General features: G+C 34.2%; 1 protein-coding gene across 1 annotated transcript in view; it reads left to right on the top strand.

Annotated features, from left to right (window-relative positions):
- Positions 1-1338: 1338 nt before the first annotated feature.
- Positions 1339-23667, top strand: part of LOC111632017 — a gene marked incomplete at its 3' end in the record, with an annotated part of 106699 nt that continues 84370 nt past the window's right edge. Inside the window, exon 1 of the mRNA XM_023376369.1 lies at positions 1339-1503. Within this exon, the coding sequence (XP_023232137.1) occupies positions 1437-1503 (67 nt within the window). The remainder of the gene's footprint in view (positions 1504-23667) is intronic.

Below are 23667 nucleotides of genomic sequence, written 5' to 3'. Positions count from 1 at the left end.
CTCCTCTGTCGCGCCCAGAAAACGTCCTCTTCGTTCATTGACAAAGAAGTTTTAATCATTTTCCTATCTGACCAAATAGCATTTCACACTCAGTTTCATGGCTCTCGCTATATTTGTTTTACGAGTGTTTCTTTCTTTCGTTTCTTTCTTTTAGTCGTTTCTTTTTTTGCAGAAGTATATGTAGTTTATTAATATAATATGATACATTTTATTTTTCATCCGATTATATACGCGATAACGAAAAAATTGTAAATAAAACTTTTGCTGTAGTTTATATTAAATTACTTTTGTTCTATTTCAATAAAACTTTGAAATATAATAAATATGCAAGTCTTTTTATCAAAAAGATTTATATTATTGTTTTTTCTCACAGATTTTCGTAATTACCAATTATTATACAGTATAAGGATTTTCTCTCTGTCTTAGTGGGCACTAGGAAGGCCTTTTATCAAGACTATCGGGAATTTGGTCAGGTCCATAATGGGATGACAGAGTGACGAAGAACGAACCACGAACCCACCGAAAAATTCACCGGGATATTTTGACGCGTTCAGATTCGTTCCTGGATTCCCCAGAACGGTAGGCCGACATCATAATCGTTCAACCATTTGACCACCGAACACAAGGCAAACTATAATAAAATAATATAGAGCAGGGGTGGCGAACCTATAGCACGCGTGCCCAAAGTGGCACGTAAGGAGAAATCATCTGGCACGTAATGCATCATACGATTTCTGTATTTTTCAATCATCTTTTCGGTTTATCACCCGATCATCCTTTTTTCAATCAGCGTTTTTACATTTATTCTAATTAAAGCGTATTCGTTTAATTTCTTTAAATATCGTTATTCGAAGTCTTAAACTTTGGCACGCATAAACATCTTTAAAGCTAAGTATGCTTACAATATGGCACGCGAACACAAAAAGGTTCGCCATCCCTGATATAGAATAATAAAAAGCTTTGACTGAACTCTTAGAACTAATTATTTTATTAAAATTAATCACATGTCATAACCAAAATATAAATTTTTGTTCTTAAATGGTTCTCCTTTATTTTATAAATTAATAATAAACTTATATATGTGGGCATACAAAATTCTGAATACTCTATATACAAATGTCTATAAAGGAAAATTTAATAAAGCTTTAAATAGTTAATTTAATAGTTATAAATACATAAAAAACAAATTAAATTTTGTACAAATTATAAGTAAATATTACTAAAATAAAAATGTATATTTATATTGATATAACAGAATATCATTTAATAAACTTTAAGTTTATAGGATATAAATGCGATGATATACAATATATCCAACTCTAGATGGAAGCACTTTTTCGCTCCGAACAATCGAATCTTTATGATAGCTGTCATGGAAGAGGAAAGATATTTTATTTTTTAAGTTAATTTGATTGCATAAATCATTTTAAAGGAAAATGCAACGAACAAATAATAAAGGGCAAACAAAATTAATTCGACAACAATCGCAATTTAAGGATAAAGGTAATAAAACTTCCCTTTTTTCAGCGCTGTGTGATGTAACTCGTTTTCGTGTTTTACTATACGAGAATTCCTCTATTAAAATAATTTTTTTAACATTCGTATTAAACTTTGTAAGAAATATTCAATGATTAAAAGTTAAAAATTGCACGTTTTCTAATAAACTTTTTAAAATTTATTATATGTTTTTTTAAATAAATAAATTTCGTTTGAATTAATAAATGATTATTACATTTCATAAATAGAAAACCGAAACTGAAACTTACACAATTATGACGTAATAACTGTTTATTTGTTACGATTTGTTTTTTAAATAAAAATGATTAAATTATATTATTTAAATTGAGTTAAATTATGCGAAAATTTAGTTAATTTTTATTATCAAACGCAAAGTTTTATTCAGAACTTTGTAAAATAAATTTGAGCCTTTTTTTTTTAATCGTTCAATTGGATTAATAAAAAATACTTCCAATAGTAATTGTAATACATTATAGAAATTTAATTTAGTAACGTAATTTTTATATGTTTTATAGATTTTTGTGAAGAGTTCTTATATTGAAATATGTAATTTATTTTTTTTTTGAATACAAAATGTTTAATATGTTTTTGTAGTTGCTAAAATGTAAATTTTAATTAATTTTAATTGGACTTATATTATCATGTTATATTGTATTTTTTGTTTCTGAATAATAATCTTTTATATTAAGGAATTTTCACAAAATACTCTGAATAGAGAATAGAAAAATGTTTTATAAGTAAATCAGATTTCTATCAACATGCTCATTATATTATCGAACAGTTTTGCTATTTGTATAGAATTATTAATGTAGCTTTAGTCTATAAATAATTACAATAAATAGGCAGTAGCATGGCTAGAAATTTTAGTCTCCTAGGCAAAATATGGTAAAGGACCTTCCAATGTTTAGGACTTAGCTTCTCATGTTTATGATGTTCTTAGTCCTTTGTCCTTTCAGAGAGCATGGTGATATTATGAATTGATGACTTTAATTGTATCCTTCTACTTTTTACGGTGTTGTGCTATCTGGATGGTCTCGTGTTGTATGTCCTGTAATCACCATTACAGTCAACCCCCATATAACACTGTTGATTTTTCCGTTTTATATGAATTCCATGTTGTATGAGTCACTTAGATTTTACAAATACATGAGCCATTCACAGCCCGGCACACATATTTGTAAAATCTAAGTGACTCGTACAACATGGAATTCATATACAGGTATACCTTGACTTATGTTGTTTCGAGTTACATCATTCCTGATTATACGTCGTTTGTCAAAAAAGTATATGGAAAAATAAAAATCAAGTGTAAGTCATTTTATTTGACTTTACATCTGTCCGCCACAAATATTGAAGTCATAATATCACTAGAAAAACATTTAAAGCACATAAAATCATATTAAAATATATACATTTACAAGTACAGTGGTGCCTCGTATAATGTATGCCTCGAATAACGGACGCTGCAAACAACGGACTTTCCGTTTGGCAGTTACGTGAGGTGAACAACGGACTTTCCGCGAACAAGTGCGAATGATGTTTCCACTCTTTTGCCGTTGCCAATGACAATCTGCTATTTTTATAATATATTCGTATTATTAGAATATATTATTAGTATATCTGAAGTACAGAGCTCCCATTGGGATTTGGCTTGCTCCCTTGTTTATTACGTACATCACCTCAGTGCAGGGTATTTACATTTATTCAAGTGTTGTGGAAATCTTGGTTTTTAAAAAAACAGAAAGGTGATTTCAATTGAAACAAAAGCAAGAAATCATCAGAAGGAGTGAAAGTTGACAAAAACTTCTTTGTCAAATGGGGAGATGTTCAACAGTTTACCAACACTCATTATCCAAACAAAGCTGAGGCCAGCAGGATCAATGATCTCTACAATGACACCCTTGTCCGTCATTTCTGACAGGTATTGAAGAAGAGAGAGAAACAGACCACCTTGGACATGTTTTTCAAGAAGCCAACTGCCAAAAAACAAAGGATGGAACAAGAGGAGTTGACCCTGCAAGCTCCGGTAGCCTCTCCTGAATCTGACTCCGACTAAAAAACAATAAAAAGAGATCTGCTGCAATGTGTAAAAAGTCTGTATCTGTATGAAGGTGTGAAGAAAGTGTTCCTCCTCCTCCTCCTCACAACATTTGACTACCCGGCATAATTGGTGATTGCTCCATTTTCATTTTTTTATGGTACAGTATGGTTATTTTATGCTGTGGAACGAATTATGTTTTAACATGTATTTCTATGGGATAATGCGTTTCGTATAACGGACTTTTCACTTAACGGACACGCACCTGGAATGGATTAAGTACGTAATACGAGGCACCACTGAATGTGCTGTATTTACAGTACATGCATTCGGAAATTTAGATTACTTTTTTCTGTACTATATTAAAAACTAAAATTTATTTGTTTGTAAGCTTAAAATAGATCCTTATTAACCATATATTATTAAAAATGCATTAATAAATAAAATGCAGAACCGGGAATGGTAATTTATGATTTAGCCTAGTGACAAGTAGATTTGGAGAGAAGTAAATTCGACTTACGTTGCCTCTCCTGGAACCAATTACTGAAGTAAGGCGAGGTATACCTGTAAAATGGAAAAATCAACAGTGTTATAGGGGGGTTGACTGTACTTGGTTTGCCCACCTATTCCGACACCTCATGATGCTATAGGAATCTAAAAAGTTGCCAAATTTAAAATTTTAAATTGTTTAAAAATATTGTAGGTAGGTATATTAAAAATTTCTTTTGTTGCAAGCAAGTTTAATATTGAACAAAAATAGGAAAACAATTCCAAAAGTAATCTGTGAAAAGATTTGTAAACAAAATAAAAATTATTAGTTGTAACAAAAAAGGAACATGGCTAAAAAGATACAAAATAACAAAAAACAATTGCATAAGTTTTATATTCAGTTTTTATATCCAGTATTTTGGTTAAATAATTGGATTAATGAGTAAATGATATAAATATGATATATGCTTTACATCCACCAAATAAAAATTTCAACTTTATTAGTTTTGTTAAATATATCTCATATAAGTGATGCCATTCGACAACAAATTCTTTATTGTCATATCATTAGCTAATTACAATAAGACCATGTTTTTTCAAAACTGTAGAATTTTGAAATAGTTATGCTTATCATTTTGCACAGTTGCAAAATGACAAGTATAATAAAAAAAAAACCTGTAAAAACTATTAAAAATTAATTTTAAATAAACATATTTATCTTTCCTAGTTGAATGAACAATAAAATATATAAATATTTTATACATGCATAAACATCTAGAAGCCTGATATTTTGTAATAAATCAAACGATTGCAGAGTTTTCAAGATACTAGTAGCCCAAAAAATCCAGCAATCATTTGGCTTATTATAAATATTTTTCTTATATACTGTACCTTAAGTTATGTGTCCTTAAGTGTCACTTAACCTCACTTAATAATGGATATGCTACTGCTTATGGGACATAATTAAAATATTTTAATAATTATGTCATTTTAATTTAAGCTTTGAGTCTTACTTTGTAATTGAATTAGTGCTATTCTATAACTGAACTTTTTAAATAATTTTATATTTATACAGTTTTGTGATATAACTTACCAATGATTTATTCCTGGCTACAGGAATAAATCATTGGGGTTACAAGGGCAAGCTGAAAAAATTCTGACTGGTATTTTATTCTTTTCCAGCCAGCACTAGGCCTATTAGCTACAGTCCAAATGTAAAAAAAAAATAACAGTAGCCTAAGTTTACATGATGAAAGCAAAAGCATATATTATATATATTGCATATGAGCACTGTTGACAAGCTGAGGGGCCTTAGCTACCTCTTAGCCCCCTCTATCTATGGCTCTGTATTTATATTATATTTATCTTCAGTAGTCATATTAGATGAACTTATTGAAAATAATAAAAAATATAGAGAATGAAGTAAATTCAAAATAAAATAGTTTTTAAATCTTACAAGGGAATTGGGTGTTGTTGGGGCATCGATTTTGATCAAGCTCTGTTAGAATATAGTGCATCCTCAAGATATGCTAAAGTGCGCTACTCAAAATTTAAATGAGAAAATTAAGGTTGAAAATTGCATAATTACTTAAAAGCTTCAGCATTTCTACAATTCAGTGTGACTGGTGGCTGTGAGGGTGTGCCAGTTTCATAGTCAAGAGGTTGGTGTTTTGAATCTCACTGGTATCAATGAATTCTTCTTAAAACTATTATTTTCACTTTATTCTTGGTATTTTTAAATTTAATGTCAGAAAGAAAAACATTTATTTTTAGAAAACTACAAATGTATAATAACAGGATAATAAAACAATAAAATGGACATGTTTCAAATAACATGTCAGCATCAAAAGCAATTAAGAAATGTCTCCTAACAATATTTATTTAAAAACAAAAACATTTTCTGTATATTCATGTAAACACTTAATTGTTTCAAAGTAATCAATATGTTGAGAGAAAATAAATCAATGTCTGTGATGAACTTATTCATATTGGGGAAGAAGACAAAGAAAGTCTCTTTGTAACATTTGTTGCTAAAGTGTATGACATCAGTATCCATGTTGGATGATCCAATATTTTCAAATATAATACAAATGCATGGTTCTCCTCCAAATTAGTTGATGACAAAGAAAAGTTTTAAATGTTAATCTAGTTTGTTTTTCCAGTGACATATGTAAATTTTGTTATTGTAAAAACACTATTTATTCAATATTCACATTGTAGAAATGTTTATTGTTTTGCATACTTCTATGATAATTATCAAGCACAAAGTTGTGCTCTCAAAGAGGAAACAAATTGAANGCCTCAACCTCTCTATTGTTTGCAGGGCTGTGGAGTCATGTAAAAATCTACTGACTCCAACTTCGACTTGTTATCGAACTTGTTATCGAAAGAGATTCCAACTTGTTATCGAAAGAGACCCGGAAATTCTGATGTCATCATGAGACCTCAGAATAAAATATTCAATAAATAGAGTTCTAATAAAGATAGAACATAGAAATATTTTATTCCAAAGCTAAAAGACTAAAGACAAAGCTAAAAGCTAAGTAATATATAAATATGCATTTGAAAGTATTTACTTTTCCGGCTGTTATATATAACAGAGGGAAAGTGTAGCGCTCGGTCAAAAAATGACCCTCCCAAATTTTTACATTTTTGGACTCAGGACACCTTGAAATTTCGAGATATGCAAAAGATTTGAGGTTTTTTTCTATATGTGTGGATGTTAGACTGTGTGGGGGGTGGCATGATTTTGTTCACCCTGTTTGAAGCCTAATAATTTCTGTGGTCAGAGTGGTCAGAATAGGAGTCAGATGGTTTAACACAGAAGTTAGTTATTAAGCATCAAAATGGTTGAACTAAATCAAGTCCCCATATTCATCTTAGGTGATAACATCTTAACGGGTTTTACCGTACTATTATAAAATGACAAAAAAGCTTACTTCGAGGTAGAGACAAGTTTTATTATTTTTTTTAAATTTTGAATGCTAATAATGAGTAAAATATTCATCAAGAGATATGACACATGACCACTTTTATGTCTTCACCCTGTCAACCTTTAATTAAGAATCAAAATTTAATAGTATTAATGCTCCTTTATATGCAAACTACAGTGCCACATTTCGTTTCTTAAACTTTACCCATTTCTTTATTTTCTGTTCTGAGATATTAAACAATATCTCAGAACAGAAAATAAAGAAATTAAACAAATTAGACACCAACATGCATGCATGCAAATTTTTCCCCTTGTATTGACTTTTTGAGGGGTTTGGGAGGTCTCCAAATGTGTAGATTTTCAAAAAACAAACTTGGAGGGTCAAATTTGACACAATTCCAATACTTTTCCGTTTTATATACATAACAAGTTGGTAAGTAAAAAGGAGTCGGAGTTGGTGGATTTTTTGATGACTCCGACTCAGATCCGGCTAAAACACCAAAACTCCATGACTCCAACTCCGACTCCACAGCCTGGTTGTTTGTTTATAACTGCTTATTTTTACAAAAGTGAGGTGTCCCTACAGGCACCTCACTTTTGTAAAATTGTAAAAAACTCTAACTGGTGTATGATTAATTCATATAAGTCTCCTATTTGGAGACTTATGTGAATTAATCATACACCAGTTAGAGCATTTAGTATTATTCTCTATCTTACCATACATTATTTTATATAAAAGATACATCAACAACATACTAATAGGGTGGCAGACGTCTGGCTTTTTGCCAGATTGTCAGGCATTTGACTATACTGTCCTCCATCCGGCATCACCTTGTGCCAGACATTGATTTGTTCTCCTTTTTGGGGTGTGATGAAAATGTGTACAAAAATAGTTCAGTTGTCACTTCGAATGAATTGAGGAAGCTGGTTAATGTTTCCAGATGGCTCATACCACTTTGACCTAGTGGTACTTTTGTCATTTTCTTTGTTAAGAGGCCAAAGAACTTCATAAATGTTTACAAATTGGTCAAAAATGTTTATTGGACGAGAGCACAGCAGGGATGAAAGGTTTCCAAAGTTGGAAGAATTCTACTTTTAACTGTACAGAAGTGCATGTGTGGCTTGGCTTTTTAATAAAATACTGAATGGTTTTTTTCTTTCTCAACATTTGTTACATTGTTTCCATTTGTTACTTCGTGTACGGTTTTCAACATTTAATATTATCACTGATTATTGAACATCCCATATATTTATTTTTCCGGTTTTTATTTATACATGTATGTATAAAAAGACGGAAAGCACGGAGAGTATCAACAGGGTGTGTGGGGGTTAACCTTCCCAACAGTGTCCTCCTTTGTAGGCATTCGGTGATGGCCACCCTACATACTAATAATTTGGAAAGAGCAACCAGACATCAATTCCTTTTTACAGCAGGTCAATAATAACCCATACAGGTTAACCTTAAAGCTAGATCAAGCAAGCAATATAGGAGGGCATTTTTTTAGATATACAATTCCATCTTATAAATAGCTACATACAAGGTCTGTTCAAAAAGTATCGGACCTTTTTTTTTTCCGTGTAAACCAATGATGCGCGAGAGGCCTCCTTCGGTGGAATTGTGAAGGGGACAGTCATGCACAGCCCTGAATTTTTTCCCGCCTGCAGGAAGCGTCAGTCGTTTGCAATCAGCCTATGAGTGAGGTCATGTAGTGAGCTCTCATCGGATTCCACTAAGCTGGAAAATGACTGAACAACGTGAGCAGCGATATTACATCAAATTTTTCCCAAAACCTTGGCGATACCCGAGCGTAAACCATTCGCAAGATTCAGCAGGCTTTCGGGGACGATCCTCGAGGCCAAAAAAAGCGCGGCAGGTCCGTAGCAATGTCAAAGGTCATGTTGACAGTTTTTTCGACTCTCGTGGGGTGGTGTGTCGTGAGTACGCACCAAAAGGCCAAACCATCGCAAAGGAGTACTACCAGGAGGTCCTTTGTTGTCTTTCTGATACAGTGCGACGCAAACGACCGGATCTGTGGTCGATCAAAACTTGGCAGCTCCATCGTGGTAACGCATCCGCCAATTCTGTGCATCTGAATCGGGCTTTCGTCGCCAAACACAATACTCCTGTGGTTCGTCACGCTCCGTACTCTCTCCATATGGCTCCGTGTAACCTTTGGCTATTTCTCAAGCTGAAAATGCCGCTAAAAGAAACCCAAATTTAGTCGAGAGAAGACATCATGCGAAATGCGACAGACCGGCTGATAACCATTCCAAAAAATGTTTTCTAGCGGTGTTTCCAGCAATGGCAGGAACGCTGGGAGAAGTGTATACATTACCAAGGAGACTACTTTGAAGGGGATTAGGGTTTTGTACCTCAAAGTCAATAAATTTATTTTTGCCGACCAAAGGTCCGATACTTTTTGAACAGACCTTGTACAACCAACATACTTTATAAACCAATCTACTTACTAGTATTTATCACCCCAACATCATGCAATTCCTTTACATATAAAATAGTAGCTTTTAGGGCACTTACTCAAAGAGCATTGTAGCAGTAAGAAAGACACTAATAACTCTTACAACAATAGCCATGCAGCATGGATATTGAAAAAACTTAATACACAAGCTGGCTAAGCCATTTTACATTAATCACCCATAATCTCAGTCTAGTAATACTAATAATGATTATCTAGTGGCGGATTACAACCATGCATTACATAGTATATAGAGAAATAGCAAACAAGAAAAAAGCAATATTGGCTATTGGCATATAAACACATGTTTACTATTTACAGAATGCTGCACAATGGGAAAGACAAAGAGGACATATGCAGAGCTCCAGGAGTTTATAAAGTACTGGTGATAGACAACAGATGCAATAGACATCTTGAATACATCAGCGCTACTAGACACTCACTCCATAAGCATCTATAGGAACACAGATATGATATTAAGCAAAAAATGCTAACCACTGTCCTCACCATGTTTGCCTTCAATAGAATGTAGAAGTAGATTTTGACAACACATGTGCAGTATTATCAAACAATGCAACAACAGACCATATCTAAACCCTTGAGGCACTGGAAATTCATAAATCGCTAATAAGATAAAATAACAGCAACTTTAAAGAATATGCAACTTCATGTTCCATGTCTTGCTTTGTTTGTCCTGATTCATTAATTCTGCCTTGTCTACCTCCATAAACTGCACCAGTATAACCTCCCTCATTGCCAGGAGTCCAGTCAACAAGTGGATCATACACAAAAGCTTCTAATAATGTCAATAATGTTTCTCTGCCTTTTCTCAAGACTTTTAAAACATGTTCACAGGATACTCTAAAAATACCTTCAATTCCAGTAACACCCAATGCAGTTTCAATATTTGGAGTCATTCTGAATGGAACTTTTTCTGGAACACGAAGATTCTTTCCTTTTTCAAAGCAAACATTATAGTCAATATGCACCACCTCTCCGGAAGTTGAAATCTCATTTGCAAGACTGGCACAAAACTTTAAAGAAGAACAGCATTTATCTAAAGCATGGCAATATTTATGTGAAAAACAATTACTCCCCTACTGATTAACAATAAACATGGATTATAAATGCAGATTATAACCATGCATTATATTTAATTCTAAATCAGGGGTGGCCAACCTTTTTAGCAGGCGGGCCAAACTTTAGAAATAATATTTCCTGCCGGGCCACTCACTCACCTAATATTTTTTTTGTTAATTAAAGTAAACAAGCAAGCGTGCTACAGCTTCAACCACATCGTTGCTTTCCAGTAGCTGAGATCGTGGTCAAACACTTGCCTGGTTTAATGTAAAAAAACACAAAAAATAGGTATATTTATTTTTTTGAAGAAAATAAAACATAACCGAGAATCAAACATATTTATTAGACAATTTAAAAATATTTAAAAGTGAGACATATTTGTTTTACAGAACTAAGTGCATCAAAATTGATCTCGACTGATGTCGCTACACGCAAACAGTTTTCCAAATGAACATCAGTAATTCGTGTTCTGACTTGTGATTTGATGTACATGTACTTCATGCGACTAAAAAGTTGTTCACATGCATAAGTGTTTCCACATAGCGAAACCATCGATAGAGCATGTTTGTAAAACGCAGGATATTTATCCTTGTCCAAATACGTTTCATAGAACTCTTCCAAACCTTCTTAACTCTTCTAATGTTCATTTGGTGATATGAACAATAAAGTTAACATTTATGTTTATTTGACCTAGCTCTGCGGGCTGCATGCGGCCCGCGGGCCTCATGTTGGCCACCCCTGTTCTAAATAATAACTATTTTTTGTAATTTTATAAAGTCATCGCTGATATTTCATTTTTATCTTTATTTTTATTTTATTTTATTTCTAATATATTATGTATTCATTTATTGGTTGTTCCAATTGTTTTAAACGAGTATGTTCTATTTCACATTCTAATTTGGTTGTGTATTCAGACCTGAAGGTTTGTTTAAGATTGAAAATTTAGTTACTAATAAAAGAATTTTCAACTGGAGATACAAAGGTTTTGTGGACATTTTTTATTACAATTAGACTCAGTTAATTTGCATTATCATAAAATAATTCATAAAAAGATGTGTACTGTATTAACATGTGCATTATTATTCAAATATTTTTAATTTTTGAATTATTCACTTCCTTTGAGTACTTCTGGATCTGCTACTGAACAATGGGGATAAAATGTGAACATTTAACAGGGGACTAATTGGATATATCGATACTTAGTTGAAGCTGGCTGAACAGTAAACCAAAAATGTTCTGAATAAAATTCTTATTTTTGGCTTTCTTAACAAGCAGTTTGAATTTCCTTTTATATAAAAGGTGTATGGAGAAGTACTCGATCTTTGGAGTGTTCCCTGTGCAGGAACAAAACAAAAATAAAAATAGATATAAGTAAATTAAACTCACGCCAAAATTGTATAGCTTCTTGATAACAAGCACTGAGTTCAGCATTAATACAAATTTTTCTTATATTGCAATATTTGCGATATAAGAAAAATTTGTATTAATGCTGAACTCAGTGCTTGTTATCAAGAAGCTAAACAAAAATAAACATTAAAGAAATAAATCACACATTCTATGAACCCAATGCAAGGAACTTAAAGTTTATTTTAGTCCTTCTGATCACTTTTCTGTCCTTTTGTTATAACAGACACTAAAACAAAGGAAACAACACNTATGAACCCAATGCAAGGAACTTAAAGTTTATTTTAGTCCTTCTGATCACTTTTCTGTCCTTTTGTTATAACAGACACTAAAACAAAGGAAACAACACAAAAAAAAAAAAAAAAACTCACGACTCTCTCGTCTACATGTCTTCTCTCCTTTTCTCTCTTTCGTCCCCTAAAAGTCATGCTTCTTCTGTTGAGCATGCGTAATCTCCCTCTCCTCCTAGATCTGGGTTTTTTTGGTCGAGAATGCCCATCCCTTCTTTACCCTGTGGCCCACCCAAGGGGCTGGTTATGAGCTGGTTACGCAACAGAACACATAGTCTTTGGACCACATATCTCCCCTCCTCCCATTAAAACTTTTACACATTGAGAGGGTAATGTTGTGTTAACAACAAATAGAAAACTTTTGACAACAACAAATAGAAAACCAACATACCTCTTGAGCCGGTCAATGTGGACTGTTTAGTCATCCCCATCCTTACATCCCCTTATTCTTACGTTCACTTTGTTTGTCCTATCAACTATGCAAAAAGACTCTAAATACTTCACAGAGAATTTTCGTTTGGTAGGATCATGAAGAGGTTGTGCTATCCATACCAATTTTCCTACTTCAAATTTTCGGAGAGAGCAGTGTCTATTCCAATATTCCTGATTCATTCTTTTGCTCTCCTCACTTAGAGCACATGCTATTTTGTGCACAGTCTCGAGTCTCTCTACAAGATCTGAGTGGTAACTTTCTATGTTCTGGTTCAACTCGACCCTGTCTATCTTGTCACCATTAGGGAAGCGAGGGTCAAAACCGTAAATTAAAAAGTTGGGTGTCTCACCTGTGGCTGAATTTACAGCATTTCTATATGCAAACATGGCTGCTGGGAGGTGGGTATCCCAATTACGATTATCCCCATCTGATATGTGGGTGATAATTTCAACAATTGTTTTATTAAACTGTTTGATGAGGCCATTAGATGTGGGACAGTATGCAGTCGTCACTCTTCGTTTGACCTCTAACATTCGGCACACTTCCTCCATCGTACTAGATGTCAAATTTGATCCTCGATACAATATTAGTATGGCCAGGCACCCAAATTGGCAGATGAAATTGCAAAAGAATGCCTCGGTGATTGTGTTTGCATCTTGGGAGGGGATGGCCACGGCTTCATCATATCTTGAAAATAAATCAATGAATACGAGTATATAGCGGTTTGATAGTTCCGTTACTGGGAGTGGTCCTATAAGATCAACAGAGACTTTGACCATGGGGTTCAACAGTGTTTTGAAATCCTGGATGGGGCTTTTCCTTTGTGACAATTATAATGCTGGCACACCTTGCACACACTAACAAATTCCTCTATCCTTTTCCACATTTTCGGAAAGTAGAAATAATGTTTAACTCCAGCAAATGTTTTGGCGATTCCCATGTGAGCAGCAAGAGGGTGACAATGATGTGTCAAAATAATTTGATTGACTGCACCTTCACCAACACATCGTCTACTCATTTGACAGTCATCATCTACTTGGTTAATTATCACAAGTTTGCTGTTGATAATATCAAAATTCTTTATAGGCATGTCCGCCATGTCATTTGGTCTCTCTATCCCAAGAATTTTACGTTTAATGGGGCCGAAAATTTTATTGGTGTCCTGAGAGTTTATTATGATTTTGTCAATTACTTCCGCAGGTCTAGACTGATTCGATGCCACATTATTTGTAATTACATCACTGTAAACCCTTGAGGGAAAATCCACAACCACGTTCTCTTTTCCTTTTACATGAGCCAAAGTTAGATCATATTCACTCAACTCCATGGCCCATTGCATTAGGCGATGGTTGTGATTCTGCATATGTTGTAGAAATACTAGTGGCTTATGTTTGGAATAAACAATCATCGGGTGTCGAAGGACAGGATATCTAAAATGATGTAATGCTAGGACGATGGCCAGACATTCTTTTTCCACAGTCAAATACATCCCCTCGTTCCCTTGTAGCTTCTTACACTATTTAGATGCTTCTTTCATTTTATTTTCGTACCACTTCACTCTTTTACTGGTTCTGCCCTTGAATTTTGGCATTTTTGCGCTGGTTCATTGACGTATTTATAATTCCTTTTCTCCGATTTATTCGGTATAATACACGGTTCGGATAATTCTATCGTAACTTTTGTCCTTTTCCATCGTAGAAACTTTTTCCGCATTCTTAACATACGTCTACATTCTTACGATTTTCGGATTTATTTGGCACTTACTTTCAAGACTGAAGGTACTGTACAATATCTGGCTCTTTCCAAACTAAAACACGTCTCACTCCTGGATAAAACTTACTCGTTGCTGAACAAACAGGTCGAACCTATCTCCTAGTTGTTTTCATATTTTGGTCACAACAATCTCGTCGATTTTGATAATCGTTCCAGGTCCATCCAGTTTTCGCCGGTAAAATTAGACGATATGATATTGGACTGATATGTTCATTTTCCCCATCCTCTGGTTCAACACTGTCCCTATGCATCCCCATCCCTTCTTTACTCTGTGGCCCACCCAAGGGGCTGGTTACGAGCCAGTTATGCAACAGAACATGTGGTCTGAAAACCACTGGTGCAATTTATATAAATGGTGTCAAATATTCATTTCTAAGATTATAGAGTGATAAACAAGTAGAACAGTATTATTAAGTGCTACTATGTACCATTTAATATAATTCCAGTAGGCTACTACAAATATATCTCTTCAATCACAAATGTTTGGGGAATTTATTTAACATAGAGAATAATATAAAAATTTAGTATAAATGAATACTAAACACTATACATATACTGTTTTTGACAGCTATATATTATGGTTAGTGTCTCAATGAAAGTGATGCTAGACTGTCTTAAAATTCTATGGAGATTAAGATAAGCTTCTAGCTAAAAACTTAGCCTTATCTCCAGCATAGTCATAAAAAGTGGGAGCTTTATTTTTATGGGTATTCTTATGTTGAGATGTCCAAGAAACAAAACTAGCATAATGCAATTGAGTATGGATACCCTAGTGCTTGTGTGGAATATCCATTTGTGGAAAGGGTTACTATTTACATCAAAGATACATAATCCAAAGACATTGAATCCTAGGTCCAGCAAGGACTATCTTTGAATTCAAGAAGTAGTCAATGTTAAGAGAACAGTATGGTACTTAGTTTTATGATATTTTTTTTTCTTTTCTCTGTATGTAGTTTTCATCCATATGTATTGTGTCTGTAATTGCTATTTGACTTAAAAGGAAATAAAAACAACACTGAGTGCATTAACAATTTTTTACTTTCATTAGCACTTTCAATGAACTTATATTCATCATCATCAGGCAAACAAGATTTAAAATATAGAATTCAATATTCTAACATAAATGGAATAAATATTTAAATCGAAATAAAAAGTTGTTACGTGCATGATGAAAGTTTGATCACAGACAACCAAACCAATACCAGCAACTATGTAATTAATAAATAAAGATCAAGTATGGGTGCATTACATGGCTCTGAGGTTGTTGTAAGAAGAGATTCCTATATGAAAATGAGTTTCCGATCACTGCAGCATCTGAGTAGCTTCATTTGAGCCCAAAATAAGTTATAGTTCTGTTTGAGCACCCTTTTTGCGAGCTCCATGGTAGGCTTTCCAATATCTTCCTGAGGCTCAGCTAGGTGGCTAGCAGGCATTCATATTGTGGCTCCAATGTATCTCATATTTTTAATCCCTTTTGCAGGATTCTCTAATGGCACAACATAGATTCCCAATTTTTCAAAGGTGGAGAGTTTATTCCAATTGTTACAGAAGAGTCTGCATAAATTCAAGAGAATAGGGGCAGGAGAAAGTTGTGTTGCCTGAATATATGGCAAATGTGTATGGAGAAGGGTCCAAGGTACAGCAATGGTGGCTGAACTATTGACACCTCCCTCTTGTTACACAGTGTTTTGCTTGGAAATAGTGATTCTTTAACTATATTAAGCATATGCATAAACTTAGCATGTGAAAAATCAGCTGTGTTCTGCCAAATTCATGGTGCTCAACTCACTATTTACAAGATCTTGCATTGATAGTAGTTTTTCCTGAATCCAGAAAAACATCAATGTTTTTCTAGATTCTTTCAACAATCCTTTTGGCCTATACTTATGCATGGAACATCGTCATGCCTTTGTTGCACATTTCCTGGATACACATACAAGATGGTAGAATTTACACATTACTGTACCACAAACCCATGTACAATCTAATTATCGTCTCATCCTCCTCATATGATCCCTTCTAATACTGTATAAAGTAGTGACTTTTAGAGCCTTAATAGAAAGGGTGTTCACACACTTTTCTACTTTCAAGAAGAGAATTCATGAATTGTAGTACATAAAACATCTAGCTTTCCAACAGAGGTATCTGCCTAGATTAATAAAAAGTGTAGTGAACAAATATGGGGAGCAAGACCAAAATAAGGGAAAGGCAGAACATAAATTCAAGGTTGTGCGATATAACAAGACCCTGAAGGCTATTTACTAAGAAGTAACAGGAGACAACAACCTTCCTTGGCCTATATAGGACATTCCAATTTTCAACATGAGTGTTGAGTGTTGAAACCAACAAAGTTGGAATGTCGTTGATGATGTTCCAACTTTGAGTACGAAGTGCTTAGTTCTCATAATTCTATTCTCAGCAAGATGGATTCCATTCAAATGTCGCACCAATTACCCACAATTCATTGGAAAGTAGCTGTCAATATATCAGTTGAGTGCTGAGTATGTTGAGTCAGCATTGGCAACAGCACCACTTCAATGTTGGAAAAAGGAACAACTTTTACCAAATATTGAGATCAGCGCTTAGTCAGCATTGAAATTGGAATGTCCCGATAGAAAGAACCTCACCATCTATATGCTTCTTAGAAACACCAAGGACACTCACAATAAGATGTTCCTTCCAGGAGTATACTCCATACTGCTTCAGGACAACAGAGATAACCAACACCTACAATACATTGGGACTACAATATGTCCATTAAAACAGTCTGCAAGAACATCTGATTTCAATTAATAAAAAGCAAACTACTATGGCTTTAGCCACATACATCTTAGACGAGAATGTTCATATAAACATTGATAATGCATGTCTCATTCATCACACACAGGAGCCTCCTCTACTTAAGTATCTGGAAATGCTGGAAATTTACTAGGCCAGTAGAAACAACACAGCTATCAACTACAAGGAAACACATTATCCCCAGCTTGGAGGGTGTTGTTGGATATTTAATATTACTTCTACATCTCAATATTTATATTCAGATACAAATACATGACATCTGACAGCCAATCAGACATTTGTTTTATATTTTAAATTATTACATTCCATCATAAGTTCTATTCTGATATACATTTTTGAATAAATTCTTTAACTTGAGGATGATTGCTAAAATCAATTGAAAATGTTTACTTTTATCCATTGTTGTTTTCCACAAACTGGATTTTTGGTTATGTTTTATATATTATCCAGTATTTACTGCATTTATTTATTACTTAATGTGCAAATATTTATAGTCAATATAAAAACTATAATTTTAAAACCAAAACCTAAAAATTATAAATGGAATGTTTAAAGTTATTGACTAAAAAATCATTCATGTTCAACTTTCTGAGATGGGATACAGTGAAAGTTGGAGAGTGCTAGCATTAATCATTTTTAAGTATTCTTTAATCCATCTGTAGAAAATAAATTTAAAAATTCATGCCAATATTTGTATAACTTCTGGATACAAATTCACTGAGTTCAGCATTAATAAAGCTTTATTAACGCTGAACTCAGTGAATTTGTATCCAGAAGTTATACAAATATTGCCGTGAATTTTTAAATTTATTTTCTACAGATGGATTAAAGAATACTTAAAAATGATTAATGCTAGCACTCTCCAACTTTCACTGTATCCCATCTCAGAAAGTTGAACATGAATGATTTTTTAGTCAATAACTTTAAACATTCCATTTATAATTTTTAGGTTTTGGTTTTAAAATTATAGCTTTTATATTGACTATAAATATTTGCACATTAAGTAATAAATAAATGCAGTAAATACTGGATAATATATAAAACATAACCAAAAATCCAGTTTGTGGAAAACAACAATGGATAAAAGTAAACATTTTCAATTGATTTTAGCAATCATCCTCAAGTTAAAGAATTTATTCAAAAATGTATATCAGAATAGAACTTATGATGGAATGTAATAATTTAAAATATAAAACAAATGTCTGATTGGCTGTCAGATGTCATGTATTTGTATCTGAATATAAATATTGAGATGTAGAAGTAATATTAAATATCCAACAACACCCTCCAAGCTGGGGATAATGTGTTTCCTTGTAGTTGATAGCTGTGTTGTTTCTACTGGCCTAGTAAATTTCCAGCATTTCCAGATACTTAAGTAGAGGAGGCTCCTGTGTGTGATGAATGAGACATGCATTATCAATGTTTATATGAACATTCTCGTCTAAGATGTATGTGGCTAAAGCCATAGTAGTTTGCTTTTTATTAATTGAAATCAGATGTTCTTGCAGACTGTTTTAATGGACATATTGTAGTCCCAATGTATTGTAGGTGTTGGTTATCTCTGTTGTCCTGAAGCAGTATGGAGTATACTCCTGGAAGGAACATCTTATTGTGAGTGTCCTTGGTGTTTCTAAGAAGCATATAGATGGTGAGGTTCTTTCTATCGGGACATTCCAATTTCAATGCTGACTAAGCGCTGATCTCAATATTTGGTAAAAGTTGTTCCTTTTTCCAACATTGAAGTGGTGCTGTTGCCAATGCTGACTCAACATACTCAGCACTCAACTGATATATTGACAGCTACTTTCCAATGAATTGTGGGTAATTGGTGCGACATTTGAATGGAATCCATCTTGCTGAGAATAGAATTATGAGAACTAAGCACTTCGTACTCAAAGTTGGAACATCATCAACGACATTCCAACTTTGTTGGTTTCAACACTCAACACTCATGTTGAAAATTGGAATGTCCTATATAGGCCAAGGAAGGTTGTTGTCTCCTGTTACTTCTTAGTAAATAGCCTTCAGGGTCTTGTTATATCGCACAACCTTGAATTTATGTTCTGCCTTTCCCTTATTTTGGTCTTGCTCCCCATATTTGTTCACTACACTTTTTATTAATCTAGGCAGATACCTCTGTTGGAAAGCTAGATGTTTTATGTACTACAATTCATGAATTCTCTTCTTGAAAGTAGAAAAGTGTGTGAACACCCTTTCTATTAAGGCTCTAAAAGTCACTACTTTATACAGTATTAGAAGGGATCATATGAGGAGGATGAGACGATAATTAGATTGTACATGGGTTTGTGGTACAGTAATGTGTAAATTCTACCATCTTGTATGTGTATCCAGGAAATGTGCAACAAAGGCATGACGATGTTCCATGCATAAGTATAGGCCAAAAGGATTGTTGAAAGAATCTAGAAAAACATTGATGTTTTTCTGGATTCAGGAAAAACTACTATCAATGCAAGATCTTGTAAATAGTGAGTTGAGCACCATGAATTTGGCAGAACACAGCTGATTTTTCACATGCTAAGTTTATGCATATGCTTAATATAGTTAAAGAATCACTATTTCCAAGCAAAACACTGTGTAACAAGAGGGAGGTGTCAATAGTTCAGCCACCATTGCTGTACCTTGGACCCTTCTCCATACACATTTGCCATATATTCAGGCAACACAACTTTCTCCTGCCCCTATTCTCTTGAATTTATGCAGACTCTTCTGTAACAATTGGAATAAATTCTCCACCTTTGAAAAATTGGGAATCTATGTTGTGCCATTAGAGAATCCTGCAAAAGGGATTAAAAATATGAGATACATTGGAGCCACAATATGAATGCCTGCTAGCCACCTAGCTGAGCCTCAGGAAGATATTGGAAAGCCTACCATGGAGCTCGCAAAAAGGGTGCTCAAACAGAACTATAACTTATTTTGGGCTCAAATGAAGCTACTCAGATGCTGCAGTGATCGGAAACTCATTTTCATATAGGAATCTCTTCTTACAACAACCTCAGAGCCATGTAATGCACCCATACTTGATCTTTATTTATTAATTACATAGTTGCTGGTATTGGTTTGGTTGTCTGTGATCAAACTTTCATCATGCACGTAACAACTTTTTATTTCGATTTAAATATTTATTCCATTTATGTTAGAATATTGAATTCTATATTTTAAATCTTGTTTGCCTGATGATGATGAATATAAGTTCATTGAAAGTGCTAATGAAAGTAAAAAATTGTTAATGCACTCAGTGTTGTTTTTATTTCCTTTTAAGTCAAATAGCAATTACAGACACAATACATATGGATGAAAACTACATACAGAGAAAAGAAAAAAAAATATCATAAAACTAAGTACCATACTGTTCTCTTAACATTGACTACTTCTTGAATTCAAAGATAGTCCTTGCTGGACCTAGGATTCAATGTCTTTGGATTATGTATCTTTGATGTAAATAGTAACCCTTTCCACAAATGGATATTCCACACAAGCACTAGGGTATCCATACTCAATTGCATTATGCTAGTTTTGTTTCTTGGACATCTCAACATAAGAATACCCATAAAAATAAAGCTCCCACTTTTTATGACTATGCTGGAGATAAGGCTAAGTTTTTAGCTAGAAGCTTATCTTAATCTCCATAGAATTTTAAGACAGTCTAGCATCACTTTCATTGAGACACTAACCATAATATATAGCTGTCAAAAACAGTATATGTATAGTGTTTAGTATTCATTTATACTAAATTTTTATATTATTCTCTATGTTAAATAAATTCCCCAAACATTTGTGATTGAAGAGATATATTTGTAGTAGCCTACTGGAATTATATTAAATGGTACATAGTAGCACTTAATAATACTGTTCTACTTGTTTATCACTCTATAATCTTAGAAATGAATATTTGACACCATTTATATAAATTGCACCAGTGGTTTTCAGACCACATGTTCTGTTGCATAACTGGCTCGTAACCAGCCCCTTGGGTGGGCCACAGAGTAAAGAAGGGATGGGGATGCATAGGGACAGTGTTGAACCAGAGGATGGGGAAAATGAACATATCAGTCCAATATCATATCGTCTAATTTTACCGGCGAAAACTGGATGGACCTGGAACGATTATCAAAATCGACGAGATTGTTGTGACCAAAATATGAAAACAACTAGGAGATAGGTTCGACCTGTTTGTTCAGCAACGAGTAAGTTTTATCCAGGAGTGAGACGTGTTTTAGTTTGGAAAGAGCCAGATATTGTACAGTACCTTCAGTCTTGAAAGTAAGTGCCAAATAAATCCGAAAATCGTAAGAATGTAGACGTATGTTAAGAATGCGGAAAAAGTTTCTACGATGGAAAAGGACAAAAGTTACGATAGAATTATCCGAACCGTGTATTATACCGAATAAATCGGAGAAAAGGAATTATAAATACGTCAATGAACCAGCGCAAAAATGCCAAAATTCAAGGGCAGAACCAGTAAAAGAGTGAAGTGGTACGAAAATAAAATGAAAGAAGCATCTAAATAGTGTAAGAAGCTACAAGGGAACGAGGGGATGTATTTGACTGTGGAAAAAGAATGTCTGGCCATCGTCCTAGCATTACATCATTTTAGATATCCTGTCCTTCGACACCCGATGATTGTTTATTCCAAACATAAGCCACTAGTATTTCTACAACATATGCAGAATCACAACCATCGCCTAATGCAATGGGCCATGGAGTTGAGTGAATATGATCTAACTTTGGCTCATGTAAAAGGAAAAGAGAACGTGGTTGTGGATTTTCCCTCAAGGGTTTACAGTGATGTAATTACAAATAATGTGGCATCGAATCAGTCTAGACCTGCGGAAGTAATTGACAAAATCATAATAAACTCTCAGGACACCAATAAAATTTTCGGCCCCATTAAACGTAAAATTCTTGGGATAGAGAGACCAAATGACATGGCGGACATGCCTATAAAGAATTTTGATATTATCAACAGCAAACTTGTGATAATTAACCAAGTAGATGATGACTGTCAAATGAGTAGACGATGTGTTGGTGAAGGTGCAGTCAATCAAATTATTTTGACACATCATTGTCACCCTCTTGCTGCTCACATGGGAATCGCCAAAACATTTGCTGGAGTTAAACATTATTTCTACTTTCCGAAAATGTGGAAAAGGATAGAGGAATTTGTTAGTGTGTGCAAGGTGTGCCAGCATTATAATTGTCACAAAGGAAAAGCCCCATCCAGGATTTCAAAACACTGTTGAACCCCATGGTCAAAGTCTCTGTTGATCTTATAGGACCACTCCCAGTAACGGAACTATCAAACCGCTATATACTCGTATTCATTGATTTATTTTCAAGATATGATGAAGCCGTGGCCATCCCCTCCCAAGATGCAAACACAATCACCGAGGCATTCTTTTGCAATTTCATCTGCCAATTTGGGTGCCTGGCCATACTAATATTGTATCGAGGATCAAATTTGACATCTAGTACGATGGAGGAAGTGTGCCGAATGTTAGAGGTCAAACGAAGAGTGACGACTGCATACTGTCCCACATCTAATGGCCTCATCAAACAGTTTAATAAAACAATTGTTGAAATTATCACCCACATATCAGATGGGGATAATCGTAATTGGGATACCCACCTCCCAGCAGCCATGTTTGCATATAGAAATGCTGTAAATTCAGCCACAGGTGAGACACCCAACTTTTTAATTTACGGTTTTGACCCTCGCTTCCCTAATGGTGACAAGATAGACAGGGTCGAGTTGAACCAGAACATAGAAAGTTACCACTCAGATCTTGTAGAGAGACTCGAGACTGTGCACAAAATAGCATGTGCTCTAAGTGAGGAGAGCAAAAGAATGAATCAGGAATATTGGAATAGACACTGCTCTCTCCGAAAATTTGAAGTAGGAAAATTGGTATGGATAGCACAACTTCTTCATGATCCTACCAAACGAAAATTCTCTGTGAAGTATTTAGAGTCTTTTTGCATAGTTGATAGGACAAACAAAGTGAACGTAAGAATAAGGGGATGTAAGGATGGGGATGACTAAACAGTCCACATTGACCGGCTCAAGAGGTATGTTGGTTTTCTATTTGTTGTTGTCAAAAGTTTTCTATTTGTTGTTAACACAACATTACCCTCTCAATGTGTAAAAGTTTTAATGGGAGGAGGGGAGATATGTGGTCCAAAGACTATGTGTTCTGTTGCGTAACCAGCTCATAACCAGCCCCTTGGGTGGGCCACAGGGTAAAGAAGGGATGGGCATTCTCGACCAAAAAAACCCAGATCTAGGAGGAGAGGGAGATTACGCATGCTCAACAGAAGAAGCATGACTTTTAGGGGACGAAAGAGAGAAAAGGAGAGAAGACATGTAGACGAGAGAGTCGTGAGTTTTTTTTTTTTTTTTTTTTGTTTCCTTTGTT

The sequence above is a fragment of the Centruroides sculpturatus genome, unplaced genomic scaffold (genome assembly GCF_000671375.1).
Source record: "Centruroides sculpturatus isolate CEXI.00-Female unplaced genomic scaffold, Cexi_2.0 scaffold696, whole genome shotgun sequence".
NCBI classification, from domain to species: Eukaryota; Metazoa; Arthropoda; class Arachnida; order Scorpiones; family Buthidae; genus Centruroides; species Centruroides sculpturatus.
This window is presented reverse-complemented; position numbering and strand designations above follow the sequence as displayed.